At 40.1% G+C, this 20,375-nt stretch overlaps 1 protein-coding gene across 5 annotated transcripts in view; it reads right to left on the reverse strand.

Annotated features, from left to right (window-relative positions):
- The window catches only part of P4HA1 (prolyl 4-hydroxylase subunit alpha 1), a 62,040-nt gene that overhangs the window by 25,387 nt on the left and 16,278 nt on the right, over positions 1 to 20,375 (reverse strand). For 3 of the 5 annotated variants that reach the window (XM_034777938.1, XM_034777935.1, XM_034777936.1), the window contains exons 3-9: positions 19,688 to 19,784; positions 16,563 to 16,714; positions 13,881 to 14,018; positions 9,733 to 9,972; positions 7,029 to 7,231; positions 5,180 to 5,356; positions 1,946 to 2,016 (exon numbers count right to left, since the gene is read on the reverse strand). In XM_034777938.1, the coding sequence (XP_034633829.1) occupies positions 1,946 to 2,016; positions 5,180 to 5,356; positions 7,029 to 7,231; positions 9,733 to 9,972; positions 13,881 to 14,018; positions 16,563 to 16,714; positions 19,688 to 19,784 (1,078 nt within the window). Of the gene's footprint in view, positions 1 to 836; positions 908 to 1,945; positions 2,017 to 5,179; positions 5,357 to 7,028; positions 7,232 to 9,732; positions 9,973 to 13,880; positions 14,019 to 16,562; positions 16,715 to 19,687; positions 19,785 to 20,375 lie in introns of all 5 variants that reach the window. The other 2 variants (XM_034777939.1, XM_034777937.1) reach the window with 1 other exon arrangement.

A 20,375-nucleotide genomic window follows, 5' to 3' on the forward strand; every position in this document is an offset into this window, starting at 1 on the left:
ATCTAGTATTTAAGACTTCATACTTTCTAATGTAATTTGTAGTAAGCTTCTTGTTCATAAGGGTTCTAAACTCATTGCTTACATAACTAACTAAGAGCTAAGGATTGGGGGGGGGGGGGGGAGAAGAATATTTTGCAAATTTTGTCTCTGTAAACCCAATTCATTTTTACCCCCTTTTAAAAAACACTATTCAAATGCTGAGGTTAAAACTATAACAAAAACCTTTTAATGACAGTCTCATTTGTTCAAAAGATAATTTAATCAAACAAAATGTGGATCTAATTTTCCAATGAATGCTGGATTTTATATTAAATCAACTAGCAGAGTAAATGCACAACTGGTTTGTGTTAAACCTATAATAAACAAGGAATTTTTGAACTGAAGTTCTCAAGCTCTAACTCATGCCGTTGTTGCTATTCATTATAACAAATCTCAAGTGCTTAATTTTAAACACAAGATATATTGGTACAATGGCACAAATAAGTGACCAGTGCAATCCTTTCTGAAACTTAGTTTAGGTGGGACCCTTCACTTTATTTTAACAGTTTTTTAGTATGCTAGTTGTGTTATTCAGGACCATGCAGACAGAAAAGCAGCAGCAGCTTTCCTTTTAGGTAGCAGGAATGATTTAAAAACTTCCTATTTAAGCAGCCCATTTGCACCAATATGTGCCAGGTAATTTTTAGGCCACCTCATCTCTTCTAAATAGGAATAAGCACAAGAAAAATATGTATAATCTTTCCCCATCCCAGATTTGCAACTAGAAGATTTAACAGGCTAGCCACAAATCAGATTTCCTAGATGTTAGATATACCTTTGGAACACATTCCCCTTACCTCTTAGAGACTCTGTAATGTGCTGTGGTCAGTTTCCCAGTCTGAGGGTCATGTACAGTAGCCCGGCTCAGCTACAAAAAGAGAAAGGACAAGGGCTTACTCTGGTAGTAGGCTTCTTTTTGCCAAACCACGGGTGACTGGAAGGGTTTCCGATTGGTCTGGATGGTATGCAATGCTCTCAGATCAGCAGCAATATTTAGAAGGGAGACAGTATCTGCAGCTGCCATTTCCAAAATCAAGAATTGTGTGGACAAATTTGGTTAGACTGTCCTTTCACTTTTTTTTTTTTTTTTTTAAATTAAACTAGAGACTTTCTGCAAATAGTTTATAGTGCTGAGTTTCAAAGAAAATTCCTCCATATCCAGAAGTTTAATGTTCTTTTTTTGTTTTAGTTAAATACTGAAGAACAGGATTTTTGTGAGGAAAACAAAACAGCTAATGGAGGACTAGATCTTTACTAGGCAGCTCCTAAAGATAGCACTTTTACCTCTTAAAAAGACAAGACATTTTATCAAACTTTTTTCAAAAAATAAACAACTCAAGTTCACAAATCTACAATGCTTTTCAGCAAAGTGGAGAGAACTCGGAAGCCTGTAAAGAAGAAAATACGGCTTTCTTCAAAGTTTGAGTTAGGAGGCAAGGAAAAAAAAAACCCAACAGACAGGAGGAAGACAGATTATCTTGGACTAATGAACAAATGTTTCTGCATGCCAATGCAACTGTTATACAGGATAATGTGACTCCACTTCTGAATGCAAGGGATTCTCAGAGTCTGCCAGATTTAGCAAATTTTTGTTGGCATATGGGGTTGGGGAAAGCAAATATAAGGTAACCGCCACTGAGTTTTTGCACCTGTGCACAGTCTATGCACCTGTGCAAATACTACTTAAGAAAAGGAATATTAGCTAAAATGGCAAAAAAACAGAACTTCTAGTTAGAGGAAAAAACTGAGAAACTCAGCAGTAACAGCCTGTTACAATATCTGTACATATTAAAGAGGTGGTCTAGAAAGTCAGAAGTATCTTTTTAGACCACCCCTATTTCCCTGAATGAGCAGAGAACAAGCACTCATTACAGGCCCAGAATGTTTGGTGTATGAAGTCTCTTACCTTTTGCTAATTCTGTAATGTGCCGTCTCCAAGACTCCCGTTATGGGGTTTGAAATGGTGGCTCGCCTCAGCTGTGAAGCGAACCAATCAGAATAGTTGCATTACAAAGTAAATATTGCATCACATTAATCCGACCAGTCAGAAACCTACAGAGGGGAAAAAATTTCCACACAAGCCATGCACTTCATCCAATCAGTTTCCATTGTGGTGTTTTACAGCAAAAAGAGTATTTTTGGGGTGGCAAAGGGGGAGAAAAATCTTTAACACTAATAAAAAGGAGATACTTCAGTTCCTTCTTAGAGAAGAGGGAGTGGCACATTTTTTCCTAGAAGCAATACTCCAGTTTCTCGGGAGCAACAAGAGCAGCTGGTTAGATAAGTAAAGCTATTTCCTGTAACATCTTTCAACTCCTTTATAGTCCAAGTGGCAACTGTTGAAGTCGTACAGCATGTATGTCAAAGACGTACAACTCTTACTTTGTTAACGATATACTGTACATCCAGAATGCACTTTAGAGTTAAATCAATAAGGAACACACACAGTAAAAATTTTTAACCGTGGGGGGAAGGGAGGGGAGAAGGGGGAAAAACATGAAGGAAACCTTACCTTAGAATCTGAAAAATATCTTTAACTTATTAGCTGCATTAGCTAAACCTTCTACATTGATTGAATAATTGATCTGTGTTTTGCACACTGTTCCAGAACACAGACCCATCGGCCATACCACGATCACAAATCATGTGAAATACTCCCCACATTTTTGGTCATCCAAAAATAAGACTTTGGTCCAAAACTGTTCTAGGGCTTCTTCTCCAACACACTGTACCATTGTCAAGTAATTTGCTTCCATCCCGCTCTATTCAGCGTCCCATTCTGCTCCATTTCCACAAGATCTCTTTCTGCCATACGATGTCATGGCAACACCACAAGAAAACTGCTTGTTGCTACTGCCCATTCAGCTACTATACAGTGAGCCATAATTGGGAAAGTTTCAGTTGCAATGCCCCAGCATTAGAAGCACTAGGTGGTCATTGTCAGACTGTGTTATGGTAACTCCAGGCCAAGGAGGGTTTATTGAGTACAGTTTATGTCAATCTGGGCAAGTGTTTTACTACTAGTTTTTATTTGTATTTTGCAATAAAGGCTCAAAGCATCTCAGACCTCACTGATTCAAACAAAGTCAGGGAATTCCTTAATCTGCACTGTTCACCCCATTTTGTCCCCTGGGTAAAGTGGCTGGATCATTGCACACAGCCTACTACTCAAAAACAGACAGTCTCCAAAGATTGAATTAAGCTTTTCTCATGCCAGCTGATGACAAGGGAGCAGAAGACTGGGTAGTGATTATATACCCTTTCACTTCTAGACTCTAAGACTTCTGACACACTCACAATGCCTGGAATACAAGAGATGAACTTTCAGACTCAAAACATAGCCTCATGCAGCATCAACCACTGAACCCTGCAATGTCTAGGCTTTAAGTTTGAATGTTCCACATTTTTCAACATAAGAGATTAGTACCCGTGATTGGCACAGTTTTGTAACAGACTGACTATTTATCTGATTAGAAAACAATGGTCCCAAAAAGTTTAGTTTAAATCTACTATCATCTGTGTATTGTTCTTAGACTTTCTGTGATCCTTATAACAGAAAGGTTTTTCTTTCCACTCCATAAAGAACAGGTTAGTTACACTCCAAGGAGGCAACACCAGTGTATCCTACAGCAACAATGCAGCCCAATCATCAGTTGGATCATTTTCCATGACTTTGTAACACAATGAAATAGGAATTAGCACACAAACTGGGATCTGATTCCTGATGTGCTCGACATGGGAAGCATAGGCAGGAAGAGATGTTTTAGGTGTAAGGAAGGAGTACAGCACTTGAAATCAGATCCACTGCTTTAGTCTGGGGTGTTACCTCAAGAACAAAGAGTGGCAGGTGAGAGAGAGCCTACTCTTCACTTGATGCTCTTCAGTACTCAAGTTGGTGGCTAACAAAGGCAGCACCATTCTTGACTTGATTATGGATAAGGCCTTTGATTTGCTTGAATAAAGGAAAAATGGTTGGATAATTTCTCTTAGATAATTCCGATGTACCTATCCACATAGAATTTATCCTTCATTTGCTCAGCTTGCTCCCAATAAGTATTTGTTTAGCATAAAGAGAAGACATGCTGGGGAAATGATGCACTTATATTGTTTGCATCTGATTTCAGAAGTAGTTGGTGACCTATACAAGCATGGATTAATTAGAATAGCTTCACCTCAAGTACAAGTCTTGAGATAGAGTTAAATTGAGACAAGTTGTGTTATATTTACTGCCTTGCTACACTGAAAGCTTCCTGACAGATTTAATCTGTTCTGGTGTTGCAGTTACCAATCATATTGTTACTTCCAGCAAGATAGCCTTTTTGTTTGACCTGGGCTCTCATGGCTGCCTTGACAATAAGCCAGTCCTAGGTTACTTCAGATTCAGAGAATGGTCCTTTGGAATCTGGTTCTTGAAATAAGATTGGAAAGTTGAGGTGATGAAGTGGGAGAATGAAGGTTATGTTAGTTCAAACTAAAAGAGGCATAATAGGTTGGAAGTTAAATGGAGCTATGGTGAGCTTTGCTGAAAAGGACTTATGTAACTGCCCCAGAGCACCTCATGGCCCTGAGTCAGTTTCAGATGACTAAAGAAGAGTACTACTATTCTGTAGATGTCCATATGGTAAATGATTATCTGGTGTCCATGACCACATATGGTGGCTCCTAAATGGCATCTCCATACAAATCATTATCATTTATACGCCATAGTGACCTGTGACAAGTATTCAACATAAATTAGAGTGGAAGTAGCGGCGGCAGTATACTTAGGCAGGCCAGTTGTAGTAGGGATAAGTTTCATGCTGTGACTATTGTGGAGCTGAAGGAGGTTCTCTTCTCCTCCATAATAGCATCCACAAAAATCTTATCCAGCAGAACAGTTTGGTGAATCTGCTGTGCCATCTCCTGGGAAGAGATTCTAATGTGATTACATTTCCAACTTTCACTGAGCGTTGACCAGCTTGCCACTATAAGCACTGCAGAAAAAGTGTGTGTGTGTGTGTGTGTGTGTGTGTGTGTGTGTGATCATTCACCCAAGCTAACTTTACAAACTCCTAATCAAGAGGTGAATTGAGCTCATGCACATACAACACTATAGATGGCACTGAAGTTTCCAAAACAAGAGAAAACTGAAGCTCTTTACCCTTGGCTTTGCTAGTTCTTTCACGGTTTCAATTTCTTCATCAGAAATAATTTCAAGGAAGCGAACAATCCGAGGTTTGTCCCATTCATCCTCCTGTTTGACAGGACCCAGAATGTACTTGGGATTCTGGTTTCCATTGTAATAGCGGCAGAAGAGCTTCTTCTGTCTCCGAGGCGTCTGAAATCAAGATAGAACAAAAACAAAAAGAATCAAGTGCTTGCTCACATTAACACCATTACAGGACGGACGGACACACACACTTACTTTTAATTTTTTTATATAAAAAAATTACACACCGTGACAGAAATGCATCTAATGTGACGCAACTGGTGAGGATGCGTGCGTGTATGTATATATATATTTTTTGGTTTATTTATTTTCACACCATGACCTGTCATATGCCATCTATAAACCTGACCACTTTCTCTGGTGGTGTTCTTACACATATTCATATGGCAAGCATATAACACTACGGCTATGTTTGTACAGTTCACCCAGGTCTGAGTATCCAAGTTAGCTTTACCCAGGTGTGAATGTCCCCTCTGCCAAGCCCTACCCATGGTGCTGTGTTATGACTGTCTGGGGGAATATCTCATTTTTCTTTGTGCTGAGATGATCTAGGATTCTTTTCCAGACAATTGCAGGAAAACTATCTTTTTGGGGGAATTGTGGGAAGGGCATTAGAGGACTATCAGGACTTGAATGGTTTAGCCTACATCCTCACTGCAAAGAGGGTGGGCTCCTGCCCAACAAAGTGGAGCCCAGGTTCTAACCCACATTCCTAGCTAGGATAAGCTAGCCTGGGCTTAACACACCTACAAACCCAGTGTGGACAGTGGGGGGGGGATAAGGATAAAACCTGTGAAAGATCAAGGGGTAGACTACGCCGCATAGACATATCCTTAAGGGGGTGGGGGTGGTTCTTCAGCAAACATTAAATTAAATATAACAAAAATTAAACAATTTATTTATAATTAGTTAAATTGTAAGTCAATGAAGAGAAATTTTGCATATGATTACAACAAATTCAGGAAGGAAGAGGTCAACCTTCTAGCTCCTAAACAGCATCAGCTGAACAGTATTTAGACATTGGATTGAAAGAGTCCACCATCACTTTTTGGAAAACCTAGATGAATGAATTTATAGTCACTTAGACTATTCATCACTGCTATGATTGGCATCAGCCTTTTCTTCTTTCTGAGAAGAACAAAACACAGTAATTCATTTTCCCTATGCCTACTTGTACTTTACCAATTGAGGAGACTGGAGTCTCCTCAGGGAGGTCAAGCACAGTGTTTGAGAAACCATGCTCTCAGCAAGTTTAATATTAGACACATCTTATAGCAAACATTAACTGTAAAGTTAGTCTTAAGATGAACAATGTTCAATACTGTGTGTAATACAATGTGTGTGTAATACAATCTTTGTTGTAATACAATACTCTTATTTGATTCTCAGTGCACTAACTGGTATTAAAATACATTTGTAATAGGGTTAGTGGGCAGCATCCTCACACATGGGTTACTATTTCTTCATTCAGAGATGTTGCACTGTCCCTCTTCATTCCCTCCCCTATATGTCTATACTCATTCTATTGCTACAAGGATTTCCTTATGTTCAAGCTGCACACAAACTTCTTGCAAATGCTCATCAAAAATGCTTTGAATGTAGGCCACCATAAAGACAGGAGTAAAAGGCAAAAAAAAGTGTTCTAAAAGGTGAGCCAGCTCATCCCTGCAAGCTGACTGATCTTCCTTAGAACTAGCTGAGAACTTCTAAATGAGTCCTGCATGAATGGTTCTGTAGATTAAACAAAAAAAAACCAAACAAACAGGCTAGACCACTTTACCATTTTGAGACCCTCCCCACGGCACAGCATTTCATACTTCTGTCTCTCTGGCAGGTAATCTTTGCTTGGTTCCTTTTTCTTAGTCTTTGATTCCTTGTCAGTCTGGTTATCTGTTTTGGTAGTAGACTTATTTGCTTCTTTTTCTTTAGACATGATATATTCGAAGTATTTTAAGTTACCATTTGCTCTCTGATGTTCAGGATCTAATGGAGAAGAAAGGAGAGGCACCACAGATAAGTTTGCAACTTGTAGAAGTCAACCTGAAAGGGCATAGAAAAGCAGCTCCTTGAAAAAAAGAAAAACACTGTTCATTTTGGGACAGATGTTGTAAAAATTAATGCTTAGTGAGCCAACATGCTTACACAGTTAAATCAGAACAAAAATATAGCTGAAAGCCTGACCCAATTCAATAAGTGACAGGTTGGGATGTAACACATTTCTGTATTCCCATTGCTCAGGGAAGTAGAGAATGGGCAAGGAAAAGCTTAGCTTAAGCCAGCAAAATCCAAGGAACTGACACCTCCATTGGAAGCAATACTACACAGCAACAGTTAAGAGATAGAATAAACTTTAACTGTTCCATGGGAGAGACAGCCTGCAAGACTACAGAGGGCTGGTCCACACTAACCCCCCACTTCGAACTAAGATACGCAACTTCAGCTACATTATTCACGTAGCTGAAATCGAACTCTTAGTTTGAACTTGCCGCGGGTCCACACGCAGCAGGCAGGCTCCCCCGTCGACTCCGCGTACTCCTCTCGCCGAGCAGGAGTACCGGCGTCGACGGCGAGCACTTCCGGGATCGATTTATCGTGTCTAGACAAGACGCGATAAATCGATCCCAGAAGATCGATTGCTTACCGCCGGACCCGGCGGTAAGTACAGATGTACCCAAAGGGACACAGAAGTGAGGAGGTTATGGCTGCAATGTCCCATCAGGAAAGCCAACAGGGAGAGAGTTGGGCCAGGAAGACTGACAGCTGACAAAATGTGTCAGACAAAACTGCTACTTTAACAAGCTACGCCAGCTCATTCCTCCATTTACCAATGAAGGGGTTTTACTGCTGTGAAAGGAATAATTCAGAATTAAGAGTAGAACATCCTCCTTTAGGCACTCAGATACCACACTAATGAAAATGACAAATCCCTAGATATACTATGCCATTGTGCTTAAATATCACTAGGCAAGCCATTACTGGATTCTATATTTGTTGTCTTTCAATGATTCCAAATCAAAACTGCTCAGTCCGCAATTTAAAAGATAGTTTTCATGGGCCAACTCTGCAGACTCAATATCGGTTTTTTCAGCCTCAGGTACCATTAACAAGAGAGATCCTGCATTCTGTACTCAGGTTTAAACAATTGGGTTTATGTACACGTAAGAAAGAATTCATCTATAGGAAAGTGAAGCTATACTGACTGTATAACTAAGAGGAATAAAAAGACAGTAAAACTAATTTTAGACAATTTAGAAAATAAAGAGATGACTGAACATGATGTTCAGATATTATAGCAATGACAGCGATATGAGTGCCTAGAGAGAAGGGATATATACAAGAGCAAGTGTTGAGCAAGCTGCTATTTTTACATAGCACGTTAGAACAGAACGCAACTTCTAAATGCTTAAACATGCAGTCACTGACATATCTTGGTTATTAAACATTAATTTGATGCAATATTGCTATGAAACTAATACATTAATCAATTTTTAAACCTTTGTAGCTATGCAAGGCCAAAATGGATTATAAATCAATTTATAAAAATACATTGGGATTTTGAATGCCAAGTTTAAGAATACAGCATGTTTGAGGCCAAGTTTATAATCCCTGTAAAATGAGTTTTAGTCAGTTACTTGCATATTTTTCTACATTATCATTTGTATTAAAGGAGCACCCAAATGCTTCAACAACAATCAGGGCACCCTAGGGTTGCCAACTTTCTCACCGAACAAAACCAAACACCTTGTCCCGCCCCTCCTCAGGCCCTGCCCACTTCCTCCTCCATCACTTGCTCCCCCCTCACTCTCACTCACTCATTTTCACCGGACTGGGGAGGGTCCCTTTTCGACCACGTGTTCACTTGAAAACTGGACACCTGGCAATTCTCCACTGCGCAGGATATTGTACAGCCACACAGGAAGAGATTCCATGCCAAAAAAAAACTTACAACATAGCGGGAACTGCCCAATTCTGCTAGAAGTATTTGTCTCTTCCTTTAAGGATGCAATTTTTAATTTACCCTTCTTGAAAGCAAATGTATGCAAGTAGTAAAATTTAGGCCAAAATAGAAACAACCATTCCCGCAAATGCAAACTCCCATCCAAAAAATGAACTCAGATGTACCTCAAGCAGTCAGTTTCATGTTACAGATAATTTCTTAAGACAGGCATACTTTTGTGGCCCTCCTCCCTTGCCAAACCAGTGCGGATCACAACATCCTTGCAGCAGCTATTATTATTTGAAAGAGTAATATTAGGGAAGATTATTTTCATCATCGTTTAATACAATGAGTGTAACTGCTTGATTGGATACCTTCCTCACCCATTTTATTCTGGCAGAAATTCACCTGTATGACAGAAGCAGCCACCCACAATTACTCTGCAAAGCAAAAGTAATCTACAGACCATAATATGAGAACTGCTATATCACAGAATTTCCTTACCAGTTTTACAATATATTGTGGATCTAGTCTCTTAACAACATACCCAGCTCAAGAAGTCGCTTGGTGAGCATCATTGCTTTGTCCAGGTCCCCCTGCTGATACACAGCATAACTCAAATAATCCAGAATGGAGACTTTGTCAACAGTAGACACCTCTCCATCATCAAGCTGTTTCAGAGCTTGCACCATCCATAGCTCAGTATGATAGTAGTCTGCCTCGGTGTATGCAATCTTGCCCAATTCAAAGCAATCTTCAGCTGTTAAAAAAGACTTGTGCTTTACACCTATAGAAAGCAAGAAACACAAAGTATGTAGGATTTGGAAACATAATATTCTGAATTTTCTTACTACCCACTGAACAAATTCAATTCTCTTTAGTGCTGGCACCCAGAGTTTAGAATGTACTTACCTTTGCATCCGAAGAAGTGAGGTTTTTATCCACGAAAGCTTATGCCCAAATAAATCTGTTAATCTTTAAGGTGCCACCAGACTCCTTGTTGTTTTTGTAAATACAGACTAACACGGCTACCCCCTGATACTTTACCTTTGTTAGTGGCTATATTGTTGAATCCTCAGAAGTTAAATCCCTGGAGCATCAAAGTCCACATAACAAAATGCATATGCATTGAGATACATAAAATTTCTCAGTGACTAGTCACTGACAATTCTACAAAGGTTTTTATGACTGAAAAGCACATTATGCAGAAGCAATATTGACCTAAATCAATTTAAATATTTTCTTTTCTACCAGTAGTAGTTTTAGAAATGGTTCAAGCATTGGTCCTAGAGCCTGGGTTAGGCACTTTCCATATACATTTTATTTATTTCAAAAGCTTGTCTGTGCACATCTTGTTAGCAACTGGCAAGCTGATGAGGGAGAGAAAGAAGCATCAACTATGATAATCAGTAACTACACAACTGGTAAAGGTTATGAAGTAACTCGTGTTTAGAAGCAGAGTCTAAAATGGCCTCTATTTGAAAGTTTAATTTGAAGTCTTTGTAAGTAAATTACAGGTTTCTATTTTTGCCACTGTAATTCAGGACCCATTGAAGAATCAAACTGTCTTGTAAAAAGGGAATAGCAAATATTTGGAAATACAGGGTCGAGTAAAAGAAACACTACAGAAAAATGCAGTATCCTTCATTGTCCATGACATTGTATCAGCTTAACTGCTTTTCGTTTACACCTGAAGTTAAAGTAATCATGAACATAAATTATGGATTTCATTGTTTTCTATTCTTCAACACTTGAACTCTTCCCTGCAACTTCTCAAGGTTGTGTTCCAACAATGTAATTTTCTGGGGAAGACAAGCCCTGAGAGACTAACCTGCCAAAAGAATGAGAGTGGAAAAAGGAGTTCTCTCCAGCAGTGCAAGATCATTTTTCCATTCACTGTAACTAAACCAGAGATGAGCTTTTTCAGGGTTTCAGACTAAATATGTTGTGCATTCAATTTCTTTTGTTTAAATCGGATCTTCTCTTCTTACTAAGTTTTGTTTTTATTGAACTCTTGAGTTTTAGATGGTCTTGAGATTTCATGCAAACTGTCCCAGAGAAGTTAAATGACCTTCAGCCTCTTAGGGTAATGTCTACACTGCAACAGAACATGTGTGGCTGGCACGGGTCAGCTGAGTCATGGGGCTCATCGCAGTTCAGTCTCAGGCTGGAGCCCAGGCTCTGGGACCCTCCCTCCTCGTGGGGTCTCAGCCTGGGCTCCAGCCGGACACCGAATATCTACCCTGTAATTTTATAGCCCTTCAGCCCAAGCCCTGAAAGCCTGAGTCAGCTGACCTGGGCCAGTCACAAATTTTTTTTGCACTGTAGACATACCCAAAAGAGAGGTAGCAGAGGATGGTTATTGGGAACCTACCCACTTGGGATTCTTTGTCAAAAAGGGCACAGCCTCAGGCATCCTCTCCCATAACATTTGTTGCTTGTAGGTCTGATGTAGATGCTCAGGAAACTTAACATCCACAGAGGAGAACTAAGTGTAAGGGGCCCTATATAAACAAAGTGCTGAGCACAAGGTCTACATTCACCACACAAACAGCACTGATAACTAGACAGATTTATGTGTGTGGCAGGGAAATTATACTGTAACTGTTCATTTTGTTACAGAAATAGCCAGGGCAACTGCTTAGTACAATATCAGTTTAAAAAAAAAAACAGCAAGGTCTGAAATGCAGAAGATCGAAAAGCAGGAGAATTAGGTAAAGAGGTAGCAATGTTCAACTGAATTGGAGAAAGTAGAGAGATTGCGGGGGGTAAAACTGGATGCATTAAGTGACTGAAAATCATACAGAAGACAATTAGTGACCAAAACAGATAAAATACTAGAGATTTAGAATTCCATTAGTCCTGGAGACCAAGAAAACCAGAGAATTTTACTTCTAGAATGAAAATTTGACTGATCAACAATTATGATGGGTTCAGATGCAATTTTATCACAATACTATTAAAAAGCAGAATTATATTACCAGGCAGCACAGAGTTTGGGCTGCACAGGCTTGCTTCCAAGACAGACAGTAGAATATGGTCCATAAATTCACTTAATTTCTTATAGAAGACAACAAATGATAAAAATCTGTGTGTTTGGGGGACCGGGGGGGGGGGGGGCACGACAGGACGGACGTCAGATCTTGAAAGAATAGTCAAGTTTAAGATTAACAAAACACAGAAAACAAAATTACACTTTGCAACATTAAAGCCAATCACTCCCAATTTTATTAGGCATCTGAACGTGAGAGTTTGTGAAAACATAACATGGATTGTACAGGGCTTATTTTTCCCCACAGTTGCTAAAGGACTGTTTTAGAACAGAAGGAGAGAGAAACCAGTAGAGAAAGTTAGGAACTTTAATTTAATTTTCTTCCCAAGGGACAAACTGGCTTTTCCTGCCTACAAAACTGTTAAAGATTATTTTAGCTAGCTTTGTATGAGTGCAAGTGATTATGTATGTTTTCCACATGTTCCCTGTCACTTGCTCTTAATGTTTATACACTATATAGCTTCAGGCAATCCTATGTCACTTAGTTTTTAAACTCTCAAAAAACAATCCTTCTTATAAGTGGGAGGGAGAGGGGGAAGGGGAAGGACTATACAACAGTGTTCTTTTTTTACTAACATGTATTCCACTGCACACATGCAGTTACAGAGTTTTAAAATACAGCTTGCTGATTACAACATTTAAAGTGAACAAATAAAATAAACTCACTCTTAATATCTCATTCCTGTTTAATTTTTTTCTTTAACATTACAGCATGAAATACTCTAACAATAAATGGAGAGAATTGGCATATTTTAACTGTCCATGATTAGTGCAGTGATTTGTTTACCTACTGAACTCAGTTTTCTATACAAGCCATAGGTTAAAGGCTCGCATTAACATAATAGGAATATTTATCCAGCCAAGTGTGCTAATTCTGTGGTATTTTAGAGAGGAGCTATAAAGTGGACTTACAAATGGAAACTCACTTGCAACTTTAAATATTGAGCAACTAATCTTGCTCTAGGAGAGAAAGTTCAGCTTTGCTTGATCACAGGCAATAGCTCCATCAGAAGCCAAAAATATGACAAATAAAACTACCAGATACGTATCCTTCCTACACACAAACATCGACTTACACAGAGCAGGCTAGATTCAGTTGGAGTCTAATGCCAATTTTTGCTATTCTAAACCCAAGCACAAGTTCCTGGCAGCAGAAAGCCCATCAGAGGAAGAGAAAGTGTTGAAGAAAAACGGCTGCAACACACCCACTGCCAAAGAACTGAAGGAAAGACCAACACACCCAAAAAGTGAGCCTCGGAGTGAATGTAGGTGGGACACAGTGTTTCAGCACATCCCTCAGCAGTTTTTGCTGTGTCCCTCCCTATTGGAAAATCCCAAGGAAGTGCTATGGTACCAGTGCTCATCTTGCCTTGAGTAGAGTGTTCTCTAGGGTACAGGTTTACACAGGGAGATGTGACTCAACTCCCTGCAGCAGTTCAATTAAGCTGGCCCACAGCACACAAGTTTATATAATCATATACTGGCTGAAAGCTAGGAAAGTCTGGGGTTTTTTTCCTACTGTTAACAGCATGCTAGGCTCTCTACAGACAGGCATGAAGAGAAGACTTCTCAAAAGGGTTTATAATCTAGATATTCTGTAATTGCACAGCTATTTATCCCCAACTAGCACAGGTGCTTCTTACCTGGAAGATTCCCCCTGGAGAGGGTGTCTGTATCCAAATTATAGGTATCCTGGAGCCGTAGGAGAGCTTTGGCTGCACCAGCCTGATCTTCATCATTAGGAAAATACTGGCGTTGAATAGTCATATTAGAGATGAAGCCTTAAGAGAAAAAAAGGTTGGAGAGATCAAGAAGAGGACTGGGCTTTGCTTGTCCTGGGAGTTTTACATTAAAAAACATTTAATTACAAATAAATATCTCTACACAAATTGTTGGATGAAAACCAGCATGTCACTACAGGCTATTATTAAATCAGAGGCAGATCTTCTTACAAAAGCTACCACCTTTGGGCGGGACTCTAGATTAACAGTGTGTAGGCCTATTTGTACGGAGCAGTAATATGCTAACAATGCACCTCTCTAGATTATTCAACAGTTATTTCATGAGTGTCCTAACAGGCCAATAAACCAAACATCACACAAGACCAACCACGCTGAATTGTTTTTAAAAATAAATAAATCAATAACCAATACACAGCAAATTCAAAGATAAACTGTTAAAATTAATTATCCTTATCTGTTGTCTTAGGGCTCTTCTTCCAAAAGAATCCCTATGCGGTATCATGAGATAAGGTAGCATAAAAGGGGGGGGGAAATGGTATCACTGTTACTACCCATGCAGAACCAACCTCGAGGCAGGATCGGTGATATTGTTCCAGCAAACGTATTGGGAACAATCACTAATTTCACACATAAGTATGTTGAAAGACGTCTTATTTTAATAGAAGTTTATATGGAAAATGTGGGAGAGTCTCTCACTATTGAATAAGTTTAAGTCTAATTTTCACAATACTTTGAATCAAGTTTTTCATTCATGCAAACTAGAGTACACTTCTGAATATTAGTCCTTCAATTTAATTTTTTACTTCTGTGTTCTATTTAGGATGGTGGAGGGAAAGAATTCTCTTAGGATGGTGAAAGGGGTATAAATTAATGTAAATTAAGTGTTGTGAATTAACACAATGGAGGCCCCCCATTCACATACTAAGTCAACAGGGAGACAAGACACTGGGGGGGAGAGGGGCGGGAGTTTCACCTTCCTCTGTAGCATGTGGTACTGGTTGCTTGCTGGTTTGAACTAGAGAAAATGGTGAATTTTTCTGTAACTTTAAAGTCTTTAAATCAAGATTTGAGGACTTCAGTAAATTAGCCAGAGGTTATGGACCTCATGCAGCGGTGGGTGGGTGAAGTTCTGTGGCCTGCAATGTGCAGGAGGTGAGACTAGACCATGATGGTCCCCTTCTAGCCCTTATAGCAGGGGTGGGCAAACTATGGTCCGCAGGCGGGATTGACTCCCATGGTGCCGCAGGCCCCATGCTGCTCTCAGCAGCAGCCAGCCTGACATCCCTGCGGCCCCCCAGGCCCTTGCCTCCAGGCACCCCCACCAACTCCCATTGGCTGGGAACAGGGAACCACAGCCAATGGGAGCTTTGGGGGAGGTACCTGCAAGGGCAGCGCATGCGGAGCCCTTCCCTCCTCCCCCAGGGGCCACAGCACAGGTATGTGGGGAGCCTGCCCTGGCCTCGGTCCACGCTGCTGCCACCCCAGAGCCCGAACCCCTCCTGCACCCCGCCCCCCAACTCCCTGGCCTAAGCCCCCTGCCTGCACTGCAACCCCCCCTGCACCCTAACCCCTGCCCTGAGGCCCCTGCCACACCCCTCCTGCATCCCAACCCCCTTCCCTGAGCCCCCTGCTGCAGCCTGCACCCGTGCACCCCACCTCCCTGCCCTAAGCCCCCTTCTGCACCCCAACTCCCTGCCCTGAGCCCCCTCATACACCCTGCACCCCTGCCCTGGGCCCCCTCCTGCACTCCTCACCCCAACCCCACATACAATTTGTATTTTGCCCTGCATACAATTATGTCTTGTAAAACCCAGATGTGGCCCTCAGCCCAAAAAGTTTGCCCACCTCTGCCTTATAGTCTATGAGTAAACTGGTATGTATACTGTTCCCTTTAGGAGGGTATACCTGGTATTACTGTGAGTGCTCAGCAGATAAGGTGTTAAAATACTACAATGGAATGCTTCAAAAAGTCTTAGGGTGCATCTATTGTTAACTTGCAAGGCAAAAGTAAGAGCTGGCATAGCCTAGAGGAGATTGAGTGGCTAACAGACTGCTTTTTCAGGGAGCTGAAACCCAGTTAAACACAAGCAAATTTCCCTTTTGCTGGAGGCAGAGGGGTAGACAAGGTGACTCAGTCCTGGACACCCCCAGAACCATCACAAATAGTCCACTCTGAGGAATTAAAGCTCTCTGAATTTACTCCCTTTATCCCTGAAGTTTTGTTGTTGAGCTTTTGACCTCTTTCTGTGTAGCTCAGAGCTCGTTAAACTTTTTACCAGCACCATCAGCAATTTGACGATCAGGTGATAAGTGCACTACATGTACCTACATACAGAAAAAACAGGGTCTTCTTCTAAAGAGAGACTCACAAAGTCACGGAAAACATGCATCAAGATACATGCAAGATACAAGTCAAATAATTCTCTCAGCAAAAGTGTCTGACCATTGTTATTTCTACTGCAGGTGCAGTACAAAAAATATGTTCCTCAAAAAACAAAGTTGTGCTTTGCTTGGCATTAGGGTGATAATGTTAATCAGAGTATTAGCTGTGTGTTGATAACTCCAAAATCTCCTCAAACTTACCATCTGACATGTCCTTCAGGACCAGATTCTCCAGTTCACCCCACTCAGTGTTAAGTCGTTTCATTAACTTGAATGCATTTACAGGATGCCCCAAGAATCCTTCTGGGTCTTTTGTAGCAGTGTCTGTCAGTTGATCTAACTTCTCTGCCCATCTATGAAACATATATATATTAGGAATAAGCTTAATACAGCATCACTTAAATATTTTCCTATGTATTGTAAAACTAATGCCGAGCTACATGACTCTTGTACTGGAAGCTCTTTCAGTCAAGTTGTTTGTTTTTACTTTATCTATACACAAAGTTAGTGTGCAAGGAATCAAAAATGTCATCTTTCTCAGCCCTCCCTCTGCTGTGGTATAAACCTTGAAGTAGCATCACTCATGATCTTTCAACATGAAAGCGCAATGCACCAACACAGGACTCCTCTATAATATGCAGGAAGAAAGGTAAATACATACTGCCATAGGTAGCGTCCCAGCAATTCCTTTATAAAATTTCACTCAGGAATGAATAGTCCAATATAAAGTCTTACCTGGGATTTTGATAATTTATTTATATGTAATATTTAGATATATTTTTGTACTTTACAAAAAAAAGTACTTGAAAACATGTTTTACTCATAACAGGGAAAAAATTAGTATCTAAATATTAAATTTTGAAAGTTAGTCACTGAGCATGCTCAACCCTGGGGCATATATTCTGGTCTTTGCCAGGAAACTGTGCTCCAGAATCCAAGCTTTTATTTTAAAAAACAAACAAAAAAGCCAACACACACCATGAGAGCCAGATTTAAAAATAAATAAAATAAAACCTCCTATACAAGAACTGATTGCAAGCTGATGTAGCACTGTACTCCTGTATCTGCAGGCAGCCTAAAATATGCATCTGTGAGTTCTCCACTATCCAGTTGCAAAAATCTTCAAGCTTCCCTTCAACAATTTCTATAGTGCAATGCAAAATAAGAATCAGCAGCATCTTGAAAACTGAAAGTATAGGGGTAGAGTAAAATTAATGTAATATGGAAACACTTAATATTCATATAAAGCTGCCAAAGAATTTCTAGTCTGCCACAGCAGAAAGCAGGGGACTTTGCATAAAACCTAGATTGAGACAGTAAATAGGCTTTATATTTAGACACATAAAAGTAAGTTTACCTAGTTGACTCACTGCTCCTTCTGGGCTCTTGGGTAGTAAAATAATTCATTATTTGTATTCACTCCTCCCATGGATCTTCCAAACCTCTGTTGAAGCCCTTTCCTGCCCACAGAAGCCCCATGTTGTGGTGACCCTCCTCAACAGCAGAGCATGGGTATGTCTACACTTAAACCTGTAGTGCTTCAGTGTAAGCACTACCTACACTGATGGGAGGGGTTCTCCTGTCAGCATAAGTAATCCACCTCTCCGAGAAGTGGAAGATAGCTTGACAGAAGAATTCTTCTGTAGACCTAATGCTGTCTAACACTGGGGGTTAGGTCGGCATAGCTACTTCACTCAGGGGTGTGGACTTGTCACACACCTGAGACCCCCAGCTATGGCGATGTAAGTTCCCAGTGTAGACCAGCCCTTCAATTGGACATGGCTCTCTCCTGGAAGTGCTAGTGCTATTTGCCAGCCAATACAGGATTAATAACAAGCACTGTGCTCTTCTTCCGTGGCCAGGGATTGAGCAGGCAGCTCTGTGTAATGCTTCCAGCTTTTAACAACGTGTTAACGCAAAAAAGCTTGATAATACAATTTCACTGAATTGATAGCATTTTTACTATCAGGGCTTTGGAGCGGAGCCCACAGCTGGAGCACGGAGCAGCGGGTTTTTGCCTGGAGCAGAACTGGAGCACAGCTCCAAAGCCCTATTTACTATTATATGACCATTTAAAAAAGTTAATAAGTGGATACAAACCATCTTTACAACCATAAGACCAGAGGCTGAAGCCAAGACTTTGTTCCTAATAAGCTTCCATACTATATAAACCCAACCATAATCCACCCACAGATTAATGGGACCTTCCCCCCCCCGCCCCAACTTCAGGAGCCAATGGAATGTATTTATTCCCTGCAGCTGTAGAATGGTGTCCAGCAAGTTTTAAAGACAGGATGTTTTTGTTTTAACTTTGAATTCTTTGGTTTTTAAACTGCTATGTACATGTCTATATAGCATACACATGCAGTAATGATGCTTATGTGATAAAGTTCCACTTACACACCTTTGATAGCGATCACTGGGCAGATGAAACTAATTTGTGGCTGTATAGCCTACTTCTAACATTTCAAACCTATGTACGACTTCAAACAGATGTATTTTAGAAAGCCTCAAAAATAAGTAAATAAATATAGCTGGACATAAAAGTTTCCTTCTTTAAAGTTACAATGCTCCAAGATGTAATACAGGCAGTAATCTTTTGGACCACTGAAAGGTCATAAATCTCATAACCCACCATGGCTAGGCTACAAAGAGATGAAGTTACATAAAAAAAAAAATCATTTGAAAGGTAGGAATTCCCCTTTCCAGTGGGACAAGGTTCCTCCCCCAATCCCCAACCCTGGTACATTTTGCGATATTGGGCCTTCCCCCTAAAATCTTTACTGTTGGACAAAATGGTAATTGATACAGTTTCAAATTTTTTATTTAAAACCAACTCCGCTTTTATGAAAAAGATATGGCATATACAGAAGAGATGATGGCCCGGGGTGATTTTGTTATGATTTACTAGAATTCATTTGGGAAGCCTATTGGACTAGTTACAGCTTACCCACACTGCAGCCATCGCAATATATTAAAACTTTTTAAGCTACAGCACATCATGATGTTTTCTCTAACCCACACACTTTTGATTTGTTAGTTTCCTATCAGCAAGGCATGTTTTTGGAAGACCTAAACTCACCTGGGAATCCTGCCAAGAGAAATCAAAGTTTCTCAATACAGAAATCAGACTCACCATCATAAAATTAATAAAACAAAATGACGACTCACAAAAGAGACATTCATTTAGGACAAAAATCTTGCAGAAATTACTAATTAATTTTTATCCCCATAGGCAATAAATTCCTGTTCAGCCTTCAGGAACCTTCTTGTACATGAAGGTGGAGTCACAATTAAATATTAGTGTTATGAAACCAGCTGCTTACTTTTTGATCTGTTCCAGCTTGCTCTCTTCTGCCTTGATATAATCTTTCAGTGATGTCACCAGGTCTTTTTCTGTGTTAATTAAGTCTGTCATGTGACCTAGACAGGAAGCAATTATTTCAATTATTAGATCTCCTGCTCCTCCTCATTTAGAGCATTGTTTCTCAATCACCGGTTGAGTGTCTGGTCCCTGACACCTCCCTGGCACACTTAGGAAGGTAGCAAGCCAGTCCCTGATATCAAGAAGGTTGAGAAACACTGATTTAGAGAGATTTCCCATTGGAACAAACTTGGGCACAAAAAAAAAAAGGAAAGAAAACACAGTGGTGTTTACTTGGCTAGCCATTCTGTGTCGTTCTTATTATCCATGAAGAGGCGTTCAAATAAGATTTCTCTCCTTTTGACAGAACTTACAGTAGAGAGACAATCCTGTGTTTGACATAGCTTGTTGCCATGGAAGTGAATGCAGTGTCAAATTTAGCATTATGACTAATTCAGGACTCATTTAGAAGAGAATAAAGGCTGTGAGGGAGTAAGCTCTTGTTCAAATACATCTGGTACATAGCAAATATGGCAAGAATTAATTATGGAGCTACACAAAGTAGTATTTGTTTAAATTGCGTTGCTTACACTGACAGATTGTTTCTCAGCTACAAATTCATAAAGCAGTAAATCCTACAGGAAATACAG

This window comes from Trachemys scripta, chromosome 7, assembly GCF_013100865.1.
Source record: "Trachemys scripta elegans isolate TJP31775 chromosome 7, CAS_Tse_1.0, whole genome shotgun sequence".
Lineage (NCBI taxonomy): Eukaryota > Metazoa > Chordata > Testudines > Emydidae > Trachemys > Trachemys scripta.